Here is a 23,601-nt window from a genome sequence, read left to right as displayed (position 1 = left end):
TTTGAAAACAACACTTTTCCTCCGAACCACTTCTGATTCCCTCTCTGCAGGTGCTGCCTGAGTGCATTCACAGGATTTATAGTTATGCAGCAGGCCCTTGGGCTGAACTTAAGCCCAAGCTTCCTAGATTTTCCAAACTGAACTAGTTCCATTGGTCCATATAGAGTCATAGAGATGTACAGCATGGAAACAGATCCTTCCATCCAACCCGTCCATGCCGACCAGTTATCGCAACCCAATCTAGTCCCACCTGCCAGCAACCAGCCCATATCCCTCCAAACCCTTCCTATTCATATACCCAGCCAAATGCCTTTTAAATGTTGCAATTGTACGAGCCTCCACCACTTCCTCTGGCAGCTCATTCCATACACGTACCACCCTGTGTGAAAAAGTTGCCCCTTAAGTCTCTTTTATATCTTTCTCCTCTCACCCTAAACCTATGCCCTCTAGTTCTGGACTCCCCAACCCCAGGGAAGAGACTTTGTCTATTTATCCTATTCATGCCCCTCATGATTTTATAAACCTCTACAAGGTCGCCCCTCAGCCTCCGACGCTCCAAGGAAAACAGCCCCAGCCTATTCAATCTCTCCCCATAGCTCAAATCCTCCAACCTTGGCAACATCCTTGTAAACATCCTTTCTGAACCCTTTCAAGTTTCACAACATCTTTCTGTTACGAAGGAGACTAGAATTGTATGCAATATTCCAACAGTGGCCTAATCAATGTCCTGTACAGGTACAACATGACCTTCCAACTCCTGTACTCAATACTCTGACCAACAAAGGAAAGCATACCAAACGCCTTCTTCAATATCCTAACTACCTGTGACTCTACTTTCAAGGAGAGTCCCTCTAAACCTGTCCTCTCTATGTACCTGTCCAAATATTTTCATTGTAGAAACCTCTTTGCTGAGATCCTTCCTAGACCTGTTTAATTATTATCTTATAATTGACCTGTGAATACACCGATTCCATATCCACATCCACAAAGACTTAGGATAAAACGCTGTCTGAAAATTTGACCAATTTAGGGCTAAATCCTTGAAGCAATAATATCTTAATACAACGTTGCACTTAATTTTTTTTGGTGTGAATGTTTGGAGGGGAAAGTGTAAATATTTTGCAGCTCGTATCATGAGGAAAGGCTGCTTGTTTTCTGAGAATGCAAGGTTAAGGTTGACGGGATTGCTCCGTAGGCGGTTCCCTGTATACATTGCAAAAACGAGGCAGTGTTGATTTCCGCGTTAACCAAAAAGGAGTCGTGTGTGTGTCCCCGTGACTGTAGACTGGCACTGCAGCCGCCGGGGGTCTACATGTGTCTGGGCTTGCATAAAGGCGAAAAGGATATGAGGAAACGCTGGTTGCACAAGCCAGTTGCTTGAAAAAAAAACATAGTTCCAGAAAAGTTATCGTCGAGATCGCAATGCGATGTCTCTTAGAAATAAAAAGTATGTCAAGTGTAAAGTACATTGTGGAAGCATCTGGGTTTTACACAGATTCTTTTACCAATTGGATTGCACATGCAGAATGTAAATCCATCAATGTGTTGGCATTGGGAGGGGGGGAGCGGTGGTGAGGTGGAGAATAATCACGTTGCAATGCAGAACACAAGCGTGTGGGCTTGTTAGAAAGAGGCTGATTTAAATGTAGGTCATGCTGCCGGATCCCTGCTCCTGCTAACCTACTGTTGGCGTGACTTGCATAAAAAAGTCTCGTCAACATCGTAGCAACTGGGGGCTGATGATAAAAGGCAGTCCAGCCGCTAAACGCTAGGTTTCACTTCCACCACGAGAGAAAGAAAAATAAAAACCGCAATCTCTATAATCAAAAGAAATATTTTGCAGCATTCTTAGGAGAGTTGCCCAGTTTTGGGGGAAGGGAAAAAAATCTTGAGGGAATGCACGAAGGTCAGCATTCTATATTTCAATCGCTTTCTGTGGCTTTTTTTTTCGCCTTTGTACACATTCGGTCATTTTTTTTTCGTGGGTTTCCTTAAAGAATTTCAAACACTGCCCTCAATAATAGCGCCACTCAATGACTTGACATTAGCAAACAAGGGCCTTTTAAGGAAACTTTGTGTGTGTGAGCGGTGAGCGCTGACCACCCGCCCCCTTCTCCTGTTAGAACATTTTCAGAGGCACAGCCTGAGATTGCTGCTTCACACGTGGCCCCTGCATGTGAGGTGACAGCGTCTTATGCGCCTGTTTTCCCAACAAGTAATTACAGCAGCCTGCTGCAAGACGTGGGCGCTTCTCAGAATAAAGAAGGCAGTGGGCGCCTGGGCACTGAATCACAGCTGAAATCAAATCGAACAGTTACGTCCTGCTCTGTACGCCCCACTTTCTGAAACCCCTTCATTAAATCAGGTCCCGAAATCTTGCAGTTTTGTGATTTTTTTGGGGGGAGGGGGAGGTTGTGTATTTGGTAGGATTGTTAAAACCAAAACTTTGGTACCATTGGCGTGATGATCAAAGCTGCAAATACAGCATTTAAGAGGCACCTAGATAGGCAATATCAGTAGGAAGGGTTGAGAGGGACAGGGGCCAAATGCTGGCAAATGGGACTAGATTTATTTAGGATATGTGGACGAGTTGGGTCTGTTTCTGGGTAGAATGACTCTGTCATGTTTCTATAAACAGAATTATTGATTCGTCCCGGTGGACCTCAGCTGCTTCCCCTGGATTTGTTCTTTTCATATTTTTCTATGCATTTTTGCTGTATAGTATCTTTAATTTTGCCACATAGCAGAATTTATTTCCAAATGATTTCAAATAAAATTAAAAGTGCTGGAAAGCATAGTGAGCGCCCCTGTTTTTAAGTAACCTAGATTTAAAAGATAGGTTAGTGTGTTGCTAGATGATAAAAAAAAATCAACCAAGCCTCTCATTGAAGTATTCTCGTAGATCTTCCACCCCATCCTACAATAACTTTGCGTCATCAAGTAATAGGGCCAGCAGTTGACTGTATTCCTCCCAACAGGCTCCTTTGGTTAGTTAGTAGTCCGCTGCACAATCTGCAAAGGCACGGAGTCAAAATCCAACTCTGAACAGACTTTAAGGGCTATAAAATTTGACTTAAGCTAGAGGCTAGGGTCTGACCCTTCCTGAAACTCACTGGATTGATTGTGGACACAGCTGTCCACAAAGAGAGGTCAAGTTGAATAGTGCTTCATTCTCATGGATGACCTCATTGATACATATTAAATATTCATAAGATTCAACAGGGTAATGCTGATAGGATGTTTCTGCTAACCAGAATGTCTAGGGACAAGGGGTTGGCTATTTAATACTGAGATGAGGAGTTCCTTCAGTAGGATAGTACAACCTTGGAATTCTCAGGCCCAGAAGAGAATAGATACTCAGTCTTGGAGTTCAGGCAAGACAGAAGTTGATTAAATTTTTTGGATCCTAGAGGATTTGGGGAATAGGGCCAGAATATGCAACTGAGATATAATATCAGGTAAGACCTTATTAAATGGCACAGGAGGGTCTAGAGATTGAACTAAGTTGTTGTTGTCCACCACCTATCCCCGCACCAGCTGCTAACACAAATGGCTACTCTAGTGCCTGTGACGCTCACAGAAGAGCAATAACAAATTAATCAGAAGCAGTGCACCTCAGCGATGGCCCTCACCTCAATCAGAAAGTTCTAGGAGCATGTGTCATAGCAGGACTCTAAAGAAAGTTATCTAGACTAGTTGCAGTCCAGCAATGATAAATTCCCTCCTGAGATGTGCATGACCACACAGGCAGACAAGATTGCTCATATATTTTTCAGAGCATTTAGCACGACCAATGTTCTTCCCTTGATCAACACCAATAAAACAGGCCTGGTAAACTGACTGCTGGTAGACAATTATTTTGTATAAAATGAACAGTCATGACACAGAAATACCAGCTCTGAAACAGTTCAGGATGCTCAGAGAACATACAGTACGCTGTATAAAAACAGAAGTTCGCCTTCCTAATTATTACTTTCAGGAAAATATTGGAAAAGTGCAGGAACTACTGATGATTTCAACTGTGTCACCCAAGATAACAATAGCTTTTCTGGCAAGCTCACAAGGATATTTAAAAGTATTCTACATACTAAACATAAAACAGTTCTGTGCAAGTATGAAACAAGCTTACTCGAGGAAAGTAACAGGAGTACAGAAGTTACCTGCCATGTTTATTTGTGCATCCACCAAAACATAAGTTACAACATTTAAACTGGAGGCTCTTTTAAAATAGATCTTGAACTAAACAGAAATTTTCCTGGAAGGCTCACCTAAACCCTACCTTTTCAGGAATCGTGTGTTCATAATGTGCAAGGTGATAGTGCTCAGGAGAAAAATAAAAATATCATTAAGCATCCAGTGATGATACTCAACCACAGGTTGGGTATAGCAGGAATCTCAATAATTCAAAGTATTCCCTCTTTCAATACAATTTCAGTCTTCTCAGGGAAAGCCACTACCATTAGAAATGTCCATTCCTCTCTTTGAACAATACGGTCTATTGATCCCCACTCTCCCTTTCTTATTGCTGTTGCTTGAGGTTTGTTCATGATTTTACATCTACTGGATTCTTAAACATTTAAAATTAAATTTCACTTTGAAAATTCCCCTTGTGTTCGGCTGGATTCAAATAGATCCAAGCAGTGAAAAAAACCCGGTTTTCTGTAGTCTATATTATTCCTTTGTCGGCCAAAAGACCCCTCTGTTTTCTCTCTTGCTGGGCTGAAACTCACCATGGGTTCCAAGTGAAAAGGGCAGCACATCACCCACTGTGAGAACAAAGACATTTACATCTTCTGCTTAACTCAGTTTCTAGCCCAAGTCCCAGCAAGGAGCAGTGGTCTGTCACAGTGAATTAGCCAACACTGTCTCAGGCTATAAGGAATGTTGGCAATTTTCAGGTCTGAACAATGGGTTCTGAGAGCTGACAAACAGGATACCATCTCTTTAATGTGTTGTTTTAAATCAACTTGTTAGGGCAGGTATTATCTGAAAAAGAAACACAAATAACCAATTCTGAGGAAGTAGAGCTGATTGCAACTTTTTTTTTACATAACACAAACTTTTTCTTAAAAAAAAGGTGCGAGATTGCTGTACAAGATGTCAAATCTTTCTGTACATGGTCAAATTTGCAGAATGAACTAAAACAGACCAGAACTCTGTCTGAATTCAACAGACAAATACAGGAAAAATAATTGATTTCACTTCAGGAAGAGAAGCGAAAGTATAAAGGCAAGAGACGAGACTATTCAGTTATTGATACAGTGACGATCAATTATAAACATCAATATAAACACTGAATGAGATCGATCAGGCATGTGGTCCTTAAGAAAACCCACAGAGTATTCTACCAGTTGGTATCCCAAGTGCTGGCTTGCAGTACAATTTGCAACTCGGCAGCATAAAAGTCAACATTTTGTCCAAAGCATCTATTTGCGACATGTTCGATGTGGCGTCTGTTTCTTCTGTATGTCTATCCTGCATCTGCTGCGTTCATCCAACCATGGTAACTCAAAGTTCCTGCGGAGGAGGAGGAGGATGACAGGTAAGTCCCAGGCTGATTTACTTTGGGATTTTCAAGTGTATTTTTTTTTCTCCTTTCCTGAAAAGGAGAGGTACTTATTTTCAAATGGCATCACGTTCTGGAAGCAAATACCTCTAAAGACAATCACAGATCACCAATACCAGCCCCAAAAAAACATTAATGCAGGAGGCAGGAGATGCCTGAACCCAGGTGATTTAATACGGGATGAGGGGGAAAATGTACGGAAACCGTTAATTTGTATATTTTAAACTGAAACAACAAATACTGGCGATCACAGCAGGTCAGACAGCATCCATGGAGAGAGAGCAAGCTAACGTTTCAAGTCTCGATGATTCTTCATCAGAGTTATCTATGTCCTTTCCAATGGATTCTGTATGACCTGCTGAGATCTCCAGCATTTGTTGTTTTCAATACAGATTCCAGCATTTGCAATATGCTCCTACACTGTAAATATTGAAAGCATTTTTCATTAACAGTATTCAACTGATGCCTTTTGACTGTTCAACTACATTATAAAGTAGTAAGACAAAACAACTGGGATATTTTACATGTTCAAAAGAACTGTTTCTATGCACAAGACAGATGTAGATAAATGAGGCCAGTTAGACAGTCAACCTGATTCAACAAGAAAGATCGCATCCAACGTTTTAAAAATGATTTGAGACTATTTTTCTACATCCACCGTTCTACTTACCACTCCATTCTGTACATTGATCAAAATGAATGAAGGATTTCCTGGATACATCAGCTTTAACTTTGCTTTTTTGATTAGTTTGATATGTTTTTGCCAGAGTTTTATTTATATGTTATACTTAGTTTTTGTACTACTTGCAATCTTACATCTGAACAGCAAAATTTTTTTTACAGTATTTTCTGTTAAGCATGATTCTCCTAAAATTACAGGATTTCATTTCCTGACTCTTCTCTTAAAGAACAAATATCATACAAAATAGATTTGGGCTTTCCCAATCCAAGTACAAACCATTGCAGTCTCATAGCACAGTTCCCCATTAAACGCCATTGTCATTAATAGAAGCCCACAGAGTGGCTAGTGCAAGGGCTAGAAACATTTACAATACAGAGGAACCTCGGTTATCCAACATTCGATTATCCAAATTTCGGATTATCCGAACAAGATCGCAAGGGCCTGATGTTTGGCTAAACAATGTTTCACTCAGTTCAATTAACTGAGTGAAATACTCTCCGCCTGTGTCCTTTGGATAATTGAGGTTCCCTTGTACAGCACAGTAGGGGTGTTGTTGTTGAGATCAATGTCATGGGGTCGAGAGTAGTGTGTTTTATTCTAAATCTTGATCATAAAAATGCACATTCAATATTTCAGTGTACAAATAACTCAACCATCATGCTGGCTACTAAGTGAACATTTACAGCATGTCAATGAGAAACTTACTGTTGTGATAATTTAGGTAGAGGTCTCCCAAAAGCCACGACAGGTAGAAATGGGGTGATTACAAGAGATTCCACTATGAAGTAAGGAGAAAAAAAAAATTCTTATTATTACGTGAGAAATTTGGATCCCTCATATAAACTTCAGTTCTTTTTTGGGGGTAGGAACCCTTAAGGTTTATAAGGATTTTGATCCCCAGAACTGGAAGCCAGTGATCCATTTGTAATGTTTTTCTCTGTAATGCATCCAAAAATTATTATCTATTGCTGCTTGGGTTTCGTCGTATTTAAGCCTACCATCGTCGGGTTCAGGAAAGAAGGACAGGATTTCTGGCTCCGATTCCGGAATTCCTTTCTTTTTATACATGCGCAGTTGCAAACGTTGTAGCAGCCTTTGTTCCCTGATCCGCTGAATGTCCCACCTAAAAAAAACAATAGAGGTTACAGATATCATCAGAAGGCCACACAATTTTAATGAAAGTAGCTCCACAATGTCCTGCTGACCCGACACTGAAATTTTCCCTACTTACACTGTCGGATAAATTCCACATCACCAGTGCCAGGAAACAACTATAGGCCTTGACAGATACACAATCAGAAAAATTAATAGTAGCAGCTGCTGAGTTACAGATAGAGTCATAGAGATGTACAGCATGGAAACAGACCCTTCGGTCCAACCCATCCATGCCAACCAGATATCCCAACCCAATCTAGTCCCACCTGCCAGCACCCGGCCCATATCCCTCCAAATCCTTCCTATTCATATACCTATCCAAAATGTCTTTTAAATGTTGCAATTGTACTAGTCTCTTCCTCTGGCAGCTCATTCCATACACGTACCACCCTCTGTGTGAAAAAGTTGCCCCTTAGGTCTCTTTTATATCTTTCCCCTCTGTCCTGGAGGACAATCCCAGAAAGCTACATTCCATCTAGCAACAAGACAGATCATTCCTTTAGATTATAGAGCTATCATTAAAATCCAGGCTATAACAGCAGTGCTGAAATACTAATTTAAAAATCTCAAACAATTAAATGGGCTAGCCAGATCATGCTCAAATAAAATTAACTCTCACTTTTCCTAGTACATTCCAGATGTTGAACATCAAATTTCTTTGACTTTTTGCAATATTGAAATCTCTAAAATCCACTGAACTATGACGACTAATAGTTGTACAGGTAAATTTTTAAAGATTGCAATTTACAATGTCATTCTTAATACAAATATTCCAAACATTGTTTTTTTGGAATGACAAATTGCTCACATGTTGGATTCAAAGTCCCTTTAAGTGTGTGGAAATAACCTTCTCTGGAACCACTTTGATAAGTAGGACATTAGAATTAGGGCTTTCCCTTATCCCCAGTGGACAAGTGTACTAGTTCTCAGCCAAACCTTTAGACTGTGCGTCTCACAATTGGAAAGTATTTCATGTCAGTAGGATAAGAATGTTATCTGCCTGAGAGAAAATAGGCATCACCCTGCCTCTTAAAGCACACCTTCAGTCTTTGAGTGAATACTGCACTTAACACCAGAATGTGCAGACTTATGCATCCTGCTTTCCTGATTAAAGGTCAGCATGGACATAGAAATAACGTGGTACTAAAAAAAACCTTAAGCTCTCCAAAAAGTATTTTATTACAATTTTTAAAAAACATTATGTTTCAAAGTTCCAAGCCACATAATTATATTAACATTTATGGAAAATAGACATTTTCCTGTTTTCTAGATAATGGAATTCACTCCCTAGACTAACCCGAAATCCAAGGAATCTGGTTGAAAATAGTGGGGCTTGAACTCTGGTGTACTGCTTCAATACACAGTCAGGTTTGTGACAGATAACAATTAAAACCAGTTTATTGGCATTAGCTAGTCAATCTCTTTAATTTTGCTACATCGCCTGAATGTGAATTACTTCTTCAATTAAGTAAACATAAAAGCTGGTCCTAAGATTAGCAATGTTCCTTTTATTATTGAAAGCAAGTTCTCAGGTACAATGTGATGTTAATACCTTTTCCTTCTTTTCTCATCAAGCTCCAGTTTTGCATGTCGTTTCGCAAAGACACAGTCATCTAAGTTCTAAAATAAACAAAGTTAGTGAACTACTTCACTTTTAAAGCACAACAGTTAATAGTCACAGTCTTCCATACAATTCCAATGAACCAGCCTGTTGTGATAGCAGTCATGTTGGCTGTGGATAAACTCTTTATGGATATAGCCTGGGTGGTGGGACGGAAGAGAACAAAGTAACAAGAACATCTGCTTGGCATGGAAAGTGTTACTATTAACAATCACTGCTATCCAAACAGACATTTACAGGAGGTGATACTAGTTGTTTTTAGCATTTAGTTAAATTTCCATTCACTGCGCGCACACAAATATCACAAGTGTTTCAATTCCAGGACTAACTATAATATTTGATGTTTTATCATTTCCGATTTCTATAGTCAGCTTCACAATGAGCCAGTAGCCAAATCATTTCTTCTCACATTCAACTCTGAATATTTCAGTCACAGGTTTGATTAGATTAGTGTGGAAACAGGCCCTTTGGCCCAACAAGTCCACATCGACCCTCCGAAGAGCAACACACCCAGACCCATTCCCCTACATTTACGCCTTCACCTAACACTACGGGCAATTTAGCATGGCCAATTCACCTAACCTGCACATTTTTGGACTGAGAGGGGAAACTGGATCACCCGGAGGAAACCCACGCAGACTCGGGGAGAAAGGCAACTGTCTGTGTGGAGTTTGTACAGAGACGGGAATTGAACCCAGGTCTCTGGCACTGTGAGGCAGCAGTGCTAACCGTGCTGCTATGCAGTTTCTCTAAAATAGAAGGTTTCAGAGACTCCCAGGCAACAATATTTGAAGATTGTTGATTTTCATTTCAATTTAAAAACAAAAATTGAAATGACATTTAGTTAATCTCCCTCAAATTATACTTCATTACAGAATTTCATCTGAGCATTCCAGTTCTTTACTTCTGTATAGTCACACCTTTGGAGAGATCAGGCAAGGATAGACCTGTGGAGAGATACATTGTTGGACAGCCATCTGGCATTCATAATGAAGCATCCGTTTTGGACAGGGAAAGCAGGCACTGTCTGTGCAAATGTACCCCAATGATGGATTCATTGACTTTTGGAGAAAGGTGAGAACAGTGCATGGTTGTGGGTGAAAGAAACAAAAAAAATCATTTGCCACTGTAGATGACTATAGACAAAGTCATATTTGCAACCAAGGCTTTGGAAACCAACGAGTTGTCATCTCAGGCATCACACACCAATGTGGTGGCTCTGCAAAAAAGAACTAATTATCCTGAAGAAAGTTATAATTACTAAATGTCTTGGCTGAAAGGCACACAGATTACTAACATTACAGTACTTAATTCCTGGTCAAACATCAGCAAGTTCAGGACTTTATGACACCACAGTTCCACGTGCTGTACCTTGTACTATACTTTACAGGAACACTTCAGCTGGTAATGAAGCCAAAGAAAGGTCCAGTATCTGCTGCTGAAAATAACACTAACAAACTATTGAGTTCAATGTTGGCACTGAAAGGTAATGATCGATGCTTTCAGTATGAATCAGAGATCTGGAGCACTCCTGCATTATTAGAAACATCTGTTAATTGTTCCTAAAACTGACCTTTTGATCTCAAAAAGCACAATCTGAAAAGTGCACCCAGTAAGATTACCTATGCTTTCCCCTTTTTGTTTTAAATAAAAAAAAGTATGAAGTTTAAATGTATGACATTCATGGAGATAATGAGGACTGCAGAAAGGTCCTGACCCAAAACATCAACTTTCCCGTTTCTGCAATGTTGCCTGACCTGCTGTGCCTTTCCAACTCCACTTCTTAAAATCAACTCTGTATGAAGTTCATTTTTTAACCAAATGGTGTTTTATCTGATAGAACTGATCCAGATACTTCAAATAAAAAAAAGATATACTTTGATGTCAATACAGGTTTTCTACCATAAACTGCAGAAAACAATATGATTTCTGAAGTACCGTCAAAGTTCTTTGTTCAAGTTGAAAGACATGACAAAAGGAAAAATTGAGAGATTGACAAAAATATTATTCTCCTTCTGAAGAAATTCTACTCATACCAGCTGCTAGCAATGGGATTTCATCCTGGAACAGTTGGATATGGCTGATTCCCTTCGCGTCCGGCAGTGAGGAGATTCCAATGATTTCTGGACAGGGATCACCCAAAGAGTGGCACAGTGGCTCAGTGGTTAGCACAGCTGCCCCTCAGCACCAGGGACTGGGGTTTGATTCTAGCCTTGGGCGACTATCTGTGTGGAGTTTGCACATTCTCCCAGTGTCTGCATGAGCTTCTAATGGGTGCTCCATATTCCTCCCACAGTCCAAAGCTGTGTAGGTTAGGTGGATCGGTCATGCTAAATTGCCCATAGTGTTCAGGGATTTCTAGGTTAGGTGCATTAGTCAGGGGTAAATGTAAGGGAGCAGGTCTGGGAAGGTTACTCTTTGGAAGGTTGGTATGGACTTGTTGGGCCAAAGGGCCTGTTTCCACACAAGAATTCTATAATTCCCATAAAGCACTGCAGTTCTGTGGGGAAAAAAAGCTTAATTCTCAACTTCTGAGCGTAAGCAACCCACGGCTATCATATTACAATCAAGAAACAATGAGAAAAGTGACACCTTCTGCTGAAGGACTCTTTATAATCTGTATGCTTGAAGTCTAGGTTAAAACATTAAAATCATCAGGTACAGTAACATTTAACAAAGTTTAAAAGGAATGTTACTCCATTTTCACTGGAAAATAAAGTGATATATTCATTTAGCGTTTGTCTAGCCAAAGGGAAATGAGACATCCTGAAAGGGACTGGTTTTATTGTTTTTACAACAGCAGACATTTTACCTCAAGGATATTTCTTATGTCATGTTGTAATGTTGTAGCAGCATATTCCTGCCACTAGAGGTTCTCCTAGTTATCCGTGTAAATAGAATTCCTTCACTACCAGGCGACCGATTCTGTTGCATTGCAACATTACACAAGTATCATGGACCTGAACATTGTTCACTGCTAATTTCAGGAATCCACCCAAAACTCCACTTTCATTACATAACATGACTTCACTCTGTGTCAAGTTATGATATCATGCACCATATCAAAATAATGCGATTTCGTACATTTCACAGTGAAAATGTACTTTGCATTATGTTGCAAACACTGGAATGAAAAAATGAGAAAAACACCTCAGTGCAGAGTTAAAACCTGTACCATGGCAACCAGGTACATTCCCAAAGACAGTGCCTGCTTTCCATTCATATGGCCACTGGATAATGGATACATTAAAGACTGCCAACAGTCAGCCTCACCTCCCAGAGTCACTAAAATGGTGGAGTGTCTGCAGTTAGTCACCTCACTCAGATGCAGCAGCCACCTTTTAATTTGAGATCATTGCATTTATGAAGGAAGATGATGAGAATAAAGTTGTGCTATCACAAGCCTAAAAAGAGGTTGCTGTTACCCCTCTTGTAAATAGCAAACTGCCCAACATGCTTTAATTAAACTTCTTCACTGCTCTTTACATTACGTGGTTCATGGTTGGAAATTAGGAAAGCAGTGGACACCACAGCAGAGGAAGTGACTCTGCATGTACTAATGCTCAAAGCTAGGGAGAGAAGTAGCAGAGCTACTCCTAAAGTTACGATCAAAGGTACACTGGCCAGTACAACTATTTTATTATTATATTTCTGTCAGAAATTAACCTTAAGTTTTTAAGCTGTTTCAAAATTGCATTTATTTTTCCAAAAACTCTAATTTTCAATTTAAATTAACAACTTTTAAGTGAGGGAGTCTTAGAGAGGGTTACTTGTAGTATTCCGATCTATACAAAAACAGAAACAATACTAACACTTGCGCAATTCAGCTGCCCTTTTCCTCCCCTTCAGCACAAAAAACACTGCCTCAGAAAATCCTGACCAGGAGCAATATTTCTGTATTTCAATATCAATTTTTATCCTTTTCCCATTCTCAAATGGTCACCATGCAACCTACATTCCCAAAGAGGTGTTTAGAATGCTGTCAACATTTGCACTTCCTGACTGATCAAAACCATTCATTAAGGGTAGCAAGAAGATGCAGAATGCAGCAACCCCGAGGTATAATGACCAACCAGAACCAGGTCCGGTTTATGTCAGGCAATTCAGCATAGGGCAGCGCTTGAGATAAACTACGATAATCAGTCATGAAGGAACCAAAACACAAAATCACCAATAGACGCTCCCACATTTTGTTGCTATACCTCAATGATTTCATCAGGTTGCAGGTTTAGGAGGGGTTCCGCCGAGTGTTCCTTCCAGGATGGAACTATAAAGAAACAAGATTTAAGGAAACAAAAAAAAGACCAGGTTTAAATGTCTGTTTCTAAACAGTTCACTCCAGGACTTGGAGAAGCTTAACTCTATCAGCACGGCTGATACTTTATAGAATGGGACATTATTCAAACCACAATACTTCCTGAATTTGATCACACCGCTAACCCGCACAAAGAAACATGCCCTAGCTCACAAAAATCAGGAATGCTGGTGATAGGTCATCCTGTGCATCAATTTCACCCACCTCTTACTCTTTCAGTTTATTCAAAGACAGTATTCCAGCATTTTTGTTTCACTAATATAGATTCTAAAACAAAACATATGGCTAAGACCATAGGACATTGGAGCAGAAACAAGCCATTCGGCCCTTTGAGTGAGCTCAATGAGGATCATGGCTAATTTGTTAATGCTCAACTCCACTTTCAGTATCACCTTTGATAACGAAACAAGGTAAGAACGTTCTGCCTCTGTTTCCGTGAAACACAGTAAGCTTTCAAACTGAGAAGGGGGTCTGTTGGACTCACTCAATCTGCTTGAAGTTTATGATTCAAAAATCACACTGGTGGCTGAAGGCTGGGAAACATCACTCTGTGTGCACAATAACTCTATCTTTTCCAAAGCAGAAAACAGAATTGGGTTCCAGCTTTTACGGCCCCGAAAAGTCAAATTGCTGTGTGAATTGGGTAAATTCTGTATATCTGGGAACAATGCATAAGCAACAGTAATAAAAGCAAATTGCTGGAGAAACTCAGCAAGCTTGACAGCATCACTGGAGAGAACGCAGAGTTAATGTTTCAAGTCCAGTGACTTCAAAGATCTAAAGTGTCACTGGACTAAATGTTAACTCTATTTCTCTCTCCATAGATGCAGCTGAAACTGCTAAATTTCTCCAACAATTCCTGTTTGTGTTTCAGAACTTCAGCATTGAGTGTTCTTTATTTTATATACAAGCAACAGCAAATGCTTTTCTACTTTCTGTTGGGATTTGCACTTCCCTCTACACCTCCCCAGAAAAATAATGCTACAAACTTTGTAGTTTTAAGTTGGCAGCATTACCTCTACGGTGGTGAGTGGATTCGCTAGATCTGCCCAATATTCTCTTGCATTCTATCTGGATGCTTTCTGCACGTGCAAGTAAACTATTTTCTTTAATTGTTTCAGTTCACCTAACAGCACACAGAATTTTTCTCCATAGATAATTGAGCAACTTATAGCAACAAAGCTGTCAGCTCAAACCTCCATCTTCTAGATTAGAGTGGTGCTGGAAAAGCACAGCAGTTCACGCAGCATCTGAGGATGCTGCCTGAACTGCTGTGCTTTTCCAGCACCACTCTAATCTAGAATCTGGCTTCCAGCATCTGCTGCAGTCAGAACTGAATAGGTTTGGGAGTGAGGGGAAAAGGTAACTTGAAAAAGTTGGGATTGACATTTGTGGTAGCTATCCACAAGGGGTGAAAGTCAAGGACTGACAGGACTTGTCTCGGCAATACACCAGACAGCCCACTGACAATCACTGCATCCCACTTTTGAATGTGGAGTTCATTTGATGCACAACAGACCATTTGGGAAAGGTACCCACTTGGTGATCTTGGTACCACGTCAAAACCTTCAAAGACATGGAGGGGAATGAAAACACAAAGTGAGGTTATACTAACCAACCTTTGACACTTGAGCTAGAATGATGATTTCTGATTCTTTAAGTACAAGACTAGAGACTTCTGTTACAACCTACCAAATTACACAATAAAGATAATGATATACTGCAAGGCCTTTCTCTATTGCCTTGCACTGTGATAGTTGACATACTTCTATAACATAGTACATGTAAATGAAAGAGATTAACAAACCATATCAAAAAACAAATCTGAACCATACCTCACCATTCTGTTCTGGAATGACTTAGCCAATGCCTAAAAGAGCCACCTACTTAAAAATCTGAATCTTTCCCCTCATTATCAGGTCATTTATTGAAGGTGTTAAGGCCTCTAGATTGCCACGCTCTTTATACTAACTTGCTACAGTTTCTTCCTTCTTTGGTGAAGGTTCTCGTAGTGGAGAGGGTGGCCGGTGGTGCCACCGACACAGGTACATCTCAGTGGTGCAGAGATATGGCTCCTCTTCTATGTCATTAGAAACAGGCTGATCTTTGCTGGTGGGCAGACCTGGAGTCTTTAATATGGTTGAAGGTTTGTAGACACCCTCAGTCTGAGATTTGGATTTCTCTGGAGTTTCTTTACTTCGCAGTTCCCGTTTCGAGACTTTGTCGGGCAACGGGCTGCTCGACGTCTGTCGCTGTGGAGAAGATTTGACCAGTTTTGTCCGTACTCTTGAAAATTCAGCTGCAAGCTTTTTTACTGGTGCTTTTCTTTCCGTTATTCCTAGTGCAGATTTCCTGAATACAATCAGAATTAGATTGGTTTTATAAAACAGTTACCAAGGTCTATGCTGTATATAAATCCATAAGACAGGACAGCGATTTTTTAAGAATGGGTTGTAGGTTTCGGTTCATTAATATCTAAATCCGAGAACTTGTTTTAAGTCACATTTTTGAGATAACTTAAAGGTTTTATTTTTAGAAAGTCAGGACGACTAACAAAAACTCCTATTCCGTAATCATTGTTGAGGAAGAGAAAGAAATTTCTATTTGCTTAAAAGTTCGTTATAGCAATTATTTTTTCTTGTCTTATAGTGAGGTTGTGCAGTAAAAGGTGTGTCAATAGATTCAAGAGAGAGCAATGATGCATTTTACCAAATATACAGTATGTCTCAGGGGTTCCAATGTTTGTGCTGAGGGGAGAAAAGCAAAAGGTGAAAAACCCCAAAACGATAACACAATTTTTACAAATGGCAAATTGAAAGTGTGAATTTGTATCCACTGTAATGGCTTTGCATATTGCAATTTTGGACAAACTGGCAAGAATCCACGTTGGTAACAATAATCTATTAGCACTGTTAATGAGATCCCTTACTCCTAACTGCTTGGATCACCTAGTGAAATTCTACACCACTGACCACATGGTGAATTTGACTAAGTGTAAGCTTCACTGTTGAGATATTCTACCTGAAGTAGTAGAGAAATCAACATGAGATTGTTTTCTCTTGACCATTTGTTTATATCTTTCCTTAAGATATTATGGCCAGCCAGCACAGGTAAGAGGGAAGAATAGGCACACTAAGTAACAAAGTCAAATGCCAAAAGACTACATGACTTATATTCATGCCTGATTAAAAACTGAGATGTGGCAATTTGAGAGAAAAATCCACAAAACCCCAAGCACTGTCCTGCCGAGGAGAGGGGAATGTTAAATTCTGGTCCAACAAAGGCTTTTAGATCCAAAAGATATATTTTCACTTTACCTTCCTATTTGAATTGCTTGTGTTTATTTCAATCGCCTCTCCCATCACAATTGAAATCAATGCTTAGTTCACTTTAAAATACTTAGGGAAATCTTCATCCGAAACAGGTAAAAATTACTTTAATGTAAATTTTCTAATCCCAGACTAAAGCAAGCTGTCTTTATGGAAATTAAATCATGAATTACACCACTGTTGTAGTTAATAATTGCTGCATTTTTTGCAATACTGAACAGCCAGGAATCAGACATTTTATATTTACAGTTGAGTGTTATATTCTCAATATTGTTACAACATATTTTCCTTCTTGTAACCCATAATGAGCATTTCACAAATTTGGTGGAGGGGCTGGGGAGGAATACTCCCACCATTTGCTACAAACTACAAATGATCTACTAGCAGCTCCATACTACCTTGATTGAAACTAAATTAAATTCTGGAGTTAACCCACAAAATTCAGAGTACCTTTTGTAACCCTTCCCAGAGTGTGTTTCTGTTCTATTGCCCTGTGCCTGAACAAGCGATTGTTCAGGGGTGGTGATTTGTTGATGCTCTGGCTGGATCTTCTCCACTTCTGTTGCATTTTTCTCCTCTGTCCCATCCACTGTTTGAACAAATCGGTGCTTGTCCTTTTCATTCTCTTTTTTCACCAGCTGCATCCTCCTTTCCATGCGCTCAAGACGAGCCAGAAGCTGTGCACAAAATATCTTTTAAAAATATGATCCGAACTGCCTGGTATTTTAAAACAAGAGCTTCTAATATGACCCGATACCGTCCTTAGGATTGCACACAGTTTATCAAAATCAAGCCTTTAGGTGAAGCAGAATTACAGGGCTAAGAAGTGAAGCAACTCGGAGTATATATGTAACTCAACCCCATTACTTTCATATTTCTGGAGAAAGGGTGGCACGGTGGTTAGCACTGCTGCCTCACAGCGCCAGACTGGGTTCAATTCCTGCCTCAGGCAATTGTCTGTTTGCACGTTCTCCCAGTGTCTGAGTGGGTTTCCTCCAGGTGCTCCAGTTTCCTCCCACAGTCCAAAAATGTGCAGGTTAGGTGAATGTTAGGTGAATGGGTAAATGTAGGGGAATGGTTCTAGGTGGGTTGCTCGTCGAAGGGTCAGTGTGGACTTGTTGGCCAAAAGGCCTGTTTCCACACTGTAAATAATCTAATCTAAAAACTTCTATATAGTATACACAGTTAATACTGAAACTGCTTATGTAAACATATTAAGCTGAACTTGCATCCTCCCACCAATGGTGTCGCCATTTAGTCTTCACTAACAAAACCATATCTATATAATTGTACTAATTTTCATTATAATTTGGTATATTCATCCATTATGTTTAAGCTTGACAGGAAATTCTGATAAATAAGTATCATCTGAATACTCATCATTTTCTGTTTTAGTCTAGATTTTCAGCGCTTTTTCATTTTATACTAAACAAATTTAACAGCTAAAGCAGCATTATACAAAGATTAAGATACAAAATGGCTGTTTATCGCCTACCCTCTGCTATTGTTTTTCATGTTAAAAGTCAGGATCTTTTTCAGTTTTGTACAACTAGCACACAGCAATCAGCTACAAGTATTGCAATAGCTTGCACCACCTGCAATTAGCCATTTCATAGGCATGACAATTGAAAAGTATACAAAAAATTTTTAAACACTGGAGTTCTAATATAGACTGAATTTCTGCTGCTGGGGACTGCGTTCTTGAGATATTGCAAGTGCAACATACAGCTTTTCATTTGCTCATTTTTAAGCCTTATAGGAAACCAGTACTGCTGGTTCAGATAGAACCTGTAAATATAATGCTGCAGTATATTGTGGTCAGCTTTAGAAAAGTAAATAAATGCAAATTATTACAAAATATTCACCAGGCTATTTCCTTTCACAGTACACTTAATCCATGGGAAAAGTGCTCAAGCCCTTAACAAACAAATCCTTCCTCTTCATTCATAATTTATTTGGAGTTGCCAGTGTTGGACTGGGGTGGACAAAGCTAAAAAAAATCTCACAACACCAGGTTAGTGTCCCACTGGTTTATTTGGAAGCACTAGCTCTCGAAGAACTGCTCCTTCAGGTGGTTGCAGACAGCCCTTTGAAAGCTAGTGCTTCCAAATAAACCAGCTGGACTACATCCTGGTGTTGAGAGATTTTAAACTTCATCAAAAAGTAAGGCAAATACATTTCATAGGTGATGTTGATACTTCAACTGATAAATCTAATTGGATTTTTCCAAAAGTGTATGTTCCTACTAACATGCAATACTTATGTGATATTCCTCCTGGAAAGATAAAAAGCACATAACACTTGTTTTCTTTTAATTATCTTGCTAAAGTTTGTTTTGCATTCAGCAAGTGCAAAGAGATCACACATATTTGATTCAAGGTTCTATTGAGCATTTGAGCCTAAGTTTCAAAATATGTGACTTTTGAGCTATGGTCTGTTCAGAGTCAAAGAGTCTACAGCACAGGAAAAGGCCTTTCAAACCGTCGAGTCCGCACTGATCAAAATCAATCACCTGATTATATTCTAATCCCATTTCCAGCACTTCGCCGATAGTTTTGTAAGTCTTGGCATCACAAGAGTACATCTAAATACATTTTAAATAATGAGGGTTTCTACCTCTATTACCTTTACAGGCAGTGAGTTCCAGATTCCCACCACACGGTGAAAATAAATTTCTTCACATCCCCTCTAAACTCCCTGCTTCTTTACATTTATGCAGCCAACAAGGGGAAATGTTCCTTCCCGCCTTCTCTGCGTGTGCCCCTTGTATTTCATAAAGAATCAAATCATGTCCCCACTCAATCTCCTATGCACCAAGGAAAACAACCCCAGTCTATCCAATCTCTTCATAATTAAAACTTTCTAGCCTACGCAACATCCTGGTAAATCTCCTATACACTCCCTCCAGTGCAGTTACATCCCTCCTATTAACCAATCCAAGAAAAGGAATGAGACTCTAAGCACAAAATCATTGCAAAAAAGAAAAGCAGGAATAAATGATTTCACCCCATTAAGCAGTGTTGAATTGGAACACAAATTAATATTTAACCTAACAACCCTGTTTGGTGTCCATTTTATCTCCTGTCAAATTGACATATAAAAAGGGATGTTCAATTGTGTAATGTAGGTAGAGGTAATTCACTTTTCCAGCAACATGCACAATTGTGGAGAAAAAATCCGAACGGCCATATGAATTATGATAATTCCACATTACTTACTTAATTCCAATATTCTCACCTAAAATAGCGTACGAATTATATCTTAACCTCCGTGATTAAAACTTTCTGAAAAAGCTGATACTAATACTTGTTCACCACACAATCTCATTATGAATGTGCATTACAATAATTAGTACATAAGTTTCAAACCTACTCAGGCCACTAATGAAAGGCTTCAAGATCAGCCTGAATGCCTTTCCTTTAAGAAGCAGAATTACTAAGAATTCTCAGAATTTAGGATTAACAATTTAACAAACGCAATGTCCTTTAATTTTAAAATTTTGCTAAACCAACAGACAACATCCATTACTGATATTTTTGAGCACAAAGCAGATTTCTAAGGAACCCCTTAGACAGATCTGCTGGGATTTAATTGAAATGAAACCGAAAATGGTATTAAGACAAGGTTGACATTTGAGAGAAAGGCATGAAGGACAAATATTACACCTTAGAGAGCAATTATATAAAATGTCAAATTGCTAAAATAAGACTTACTGTCAGTGAACACAATAGCATTGTGATAAATTACACTGCTGACAACACACTGTACTTGTACCCATATTTATTCCTTAGAAATAAATGTAGCCAGGTCTGGTGGACTAAATCACTCCAAATACTCTATTGCAAAATAGGCAATACAACAAAAAAGTGTTCCATGTTTATGGATGACTGGAACACAAATCAATCAGTATTGTTCAATTTTCAAACACAACAGCTGAAGCAACATACTTGTACATATGAGGCATCTCTGTAAATGGCAAAAATACTGAAGAGCACCATGGGCAGTGCTAATTAAGATCTATAGAGAGAAACATATGTGCAGAAATGTAGCATCTGAAGCCGCCCTTTCATCTGGGTCTAAAAGAAAGAAATGGAGCTTTCTTTCCCCCAAAGACTTTAAATTATAGGCCAGGCAGGAAGGCTGAGGGCTGGTGACGTCATTGACGCGCGACGGCCTGACCGTCCGGTTTTGTCGCTCGGCTTCGCCGGGTGGGACCGCGGGGGAGTGGGAAGGGAGCTTGGGAGGTGTAGTCCTAGCCGTGACGTCAGGCAGCAATCACCCAACGTCAGTGGGGGTGGCCCAAAGACTACAACTCCCGGCGGGACCCGCGGCAGCCAGGGCCGGACGCCATTTTACACCCTCTAAGATGGTGGCCCGAAGCCCCGGCACCGAACCGCCCGTCATTGTTATCACCGGGCATTTTAATGCGCCTCCGCCATTTTATTTTTTTCCCCCCACACCCCCCTCCCTACTTTTTTCCCCTCCTCACCGTCTCTTTCTCGGCCTTCAGCTCATCGATCTCCCTCTCCTTCAGCTGGAGTTGTTGTTGTTGCTGCTCGATCAGGTCGAGTTGCAGGAGGACGATCTGTTTGAGGCGGGCGCTCTGACTGGGGCCCGGGCCCTGGGGCTGAGACGATGGCGGCTGCTGGACCTGCTGCTGCTTCTTCAGCTTCCCCCAGTGCAAGGCCTCCAGGCCGGACAAAGGCGCGGCGCCATCGCCGGGCCCCCCGCCTCCTCCTCCGCCGCCGCGGCCCACCCCGTCCCCGGCGGGGACCAAGGCTGCACCCCCTCGGCCCCAGGCCGCCCCCGCTCCAGCCCCTCGGCTCCCTTTGGCCGCCTTGGCCTCGGCGCCGTTCATCCGGCCTCGGCCGCCTTTGGGAGGAGCCGCGTCGCCGTCGCACCGGAGCGTCTCTCCTCCCGCTTCCCCGCCGCCGAGCTCCTGGGTCGCCGCCATCGAGTAATCCGCCGCCGCCGCCCGCTTCTCGGCCTCCGCCATCCCGCCCGGTTGCTTCAGTAAACCCGGCTTCATGGTCATGGCCTGCCGGGGGTGGAGCCGGCCGCCGCCCGCTCCTGGCGGAGGCTCGCTCCCTGCCCGGCGGGCGGCTGCTTTCCTTCGGCGGCCGATCTCCCCTCACAGGAGGCTGGGAAGCCGGGGCGCGGCTCGGATACTGCGGCCCGGCCGCTTGAGTTCAGTGTCTGCTCTTTTATTGTTAATGGGTATCATTCATTCAGCGGTGTCTGTTCTGTGCTGGTTGTGGCCCGGACCCTCCCGGTTTGTTTTGTTTCTCTCTCTTTTCCCCCCCACCTCCCCTCAATGTCCCCCCTCCCTCCCATCCCCCACCCCAGGGCCCGGCACCGCGCAGGCGCCGCCCTGTCCTAGCGTCACCCGCACGCACTGACCACGTGAGAGGAAGTGACTCCAGGAGGAACCCTCACTCATTCATCATCCAGGACAGTGAGGAACCCTCAGGTTGACTAGGAGAGTGCAAGACGCCCCCTCAATCCCTGTCCAGGAGAGTGGGGAATCTTCACACTCACTTCCCAGTCAGGACAGTGAGGAACCCTCACACTCATTACTTGTACAGGAAAGGGGAAGGACCCTCACACTCAATAGTTGCCTAGGAGAGGGGAGGGACCCTCAAATATCAGCTGTTCAGGGGAGCAGGGGATACTCTCTCTCACTCCCCTTCCAGGACAATGAGAGAACCTCATGTTGACCACGAGAGTGCAAGACACTCAATCCCTGTCCACAAGAACAGGGGACACTCTCACCATCATTCCCTGTCCAGGACAGTGAGAGACCATCACTCCCTGTCCAGGACAGTGAGGGACCCTACACTCGCTCCTCGTCCAGGACAGCAGGGGACCCTTGCGTTCACTTTCCGTCCAGGACAGTGAGGGATTCCCACACTCCTTCCCTGTTCAGGACCTCAACTGACCCTCACACTCACTCTCTGTTCAGTACAGTGAATCACCCTCACACTGACTCCCTATCAATACAGTGAAGAAGCCTCACACTCACTCTCTCTGTTCAGTACATTGAAGGACCCTCACACTGACTCTGTCCAGTACAACAAGGGATCCTCACACTTGCTCCCCATCAAGGATTGTGAGGGACCCTCACACTCGTACTCTGTCCAGGACTGCAAGGGACTCCTACACTCGCTCCCTGTCCAGGACACTGAGTGACTCTGACACTCTCCCTATCCAGGACAGCGAGGGACTCACACCCTGTCCAGGATAGCGAGGGACTCTCTCACTCATTCCCTGTATAGGTCAGTGAAGTGCCTTCATGTTCTCTCATTGTCCAGAACAGGGATGAACCCACTCACATATTGCCTGACTATCACAATGAGACACATTCACTCCCAGTTTAGAACAGTGAGGGGCCCTATTCAGTGTCTACAGTAGAGTGTGACACCACTTCCCCAAAACTATGGAGTGGGAGACCCGATAATAAAAAAAGAGGGATCCCTTTCCTGACTTAGTCTGAGTGAGAGGATACATTCTATCCCTAACACATTGAGTCATCCCCTGTCTGTGACCCAGTCTCCCCTGTCTGTGACCCAGTCTTTGTGTGATATATTTTGACTTTTATACTGTGACGCTCCACCATAATGTCCCTGTTAGTTTGAAGGTGGCCTATACAGTGTCCCTTCTGCAATATCAAGTTAATCGATGCAGTATCTCTGATGTAGTGTGAAGCTGATATAATCAGTCATTTCCCTTGCTGCATCTCAAGTTGATAGATTCACTCAACGTCCTTGGTGCGGTCTCAGTCTAATGTATTCACTTAGTGTCCCTGCTGCAGTTTCAGGTTGTTCTCTACAATGCTCCTGCTATCATATGAGCCTGACCTATTTACTCATTGTCCTTGCTACTGTCTGAAACTGACAGTGTATATTCACAGACTGTCCCCACAGCTGACTTGAT

General features: G+C 41.6%; 1 protein-coding gene across 2 annotated transcripts; it reads right to left on the bottom strand.

Annotated features, from left to right (window-relative positions):
* Positions 1-4,139: 4,139 nt before the first annotated feature.
* On the bottom strand, positions 4,140-21,966 carry msl1a (MSL complex subunit 1a). 2 transcript variants are annotated; one of them, XM_060848772.1, is made up of 8 exons: positions 21,158-21,966; positions 17,119-17,345; positions 15,312-15,691; positions 13,227-13,291; positions 8,956-9,023; positions 7,247-7,371; positions 6,954-7,026; positions 4,140-5,517 (listed from the first exon to the last, which is right to left on the bottom strand). In XM_060848772.1, the coding sequence occupies exons 1-8, from the start codon at positions 21,701-21,703 to the stop codon at positions 5,427-5,429; spliced, it is 1,575 nt and encodes a 524-aa protein (XP_060704755.1). In that variant the 5' UTR covers positions 21,704-21,966; the 3' UTR covers positions 4,140-5,426. The 2 variants fall into 2 exon arrangements, with proteins under 2 accessions (XP_060704755.1, XP_060704756.1); XM_060848773.1 differs by lacking the exon at positions 21,158-21,966 and adding an exon at positions 20,616-20,808.
* Positions 21,967-23,601: the final 1,635 nt, after the last annotated feature.

This window comes from Hemiscyllium ocellatum, chromosome 32 (assembly GCF_020745735.1).
Source record: "Hemiscyllium ocellatum isolate sHemOce1 chromosome 32, sHemOce1.pat.X.cur, whole genome shotgun sequence".
In the NCBI taxonomy this organism is placed as follows: Eukaryota; Metazoa; Chordata; class Chondrichthyes; order Orectolobiformes; family Hemiscylliidae; genus Hemiscyllium; species Hemiscyllium ocellatum.
Note: the sequence above shows the minus strand (reverse complement) of the source record. Positions and strands in the feature narration are given on the sequence as shown.

What these genes read in the sequence shown, in the direction of transcription:
- msl1a (XM_060848772.1), bottom strand. Translation starts at nt 21,703, where the DNA reads ATGACCATGAAGCCGGGTTTACTGAAGCAACCGGGCGGGATGGCGGAG. An exon ending in GAAGGAAGAAACTGTAGCAA is followed by an intron (nt 13,292 to 15,311) that starts GTTAGTATAAAG and finishes GTTTCTTTATAG; the next exon opens with TTCCATCCTGGAAGGAACAC. An exon ending in AACCTGATGAAATCATTGAG is followed by an intron (nt 9,024 to 13,226) that starts GTATAGCAACAA and finishes TGTTTATTTTAG; the next exon opens with AACTTAGATGACTGTGTCTT.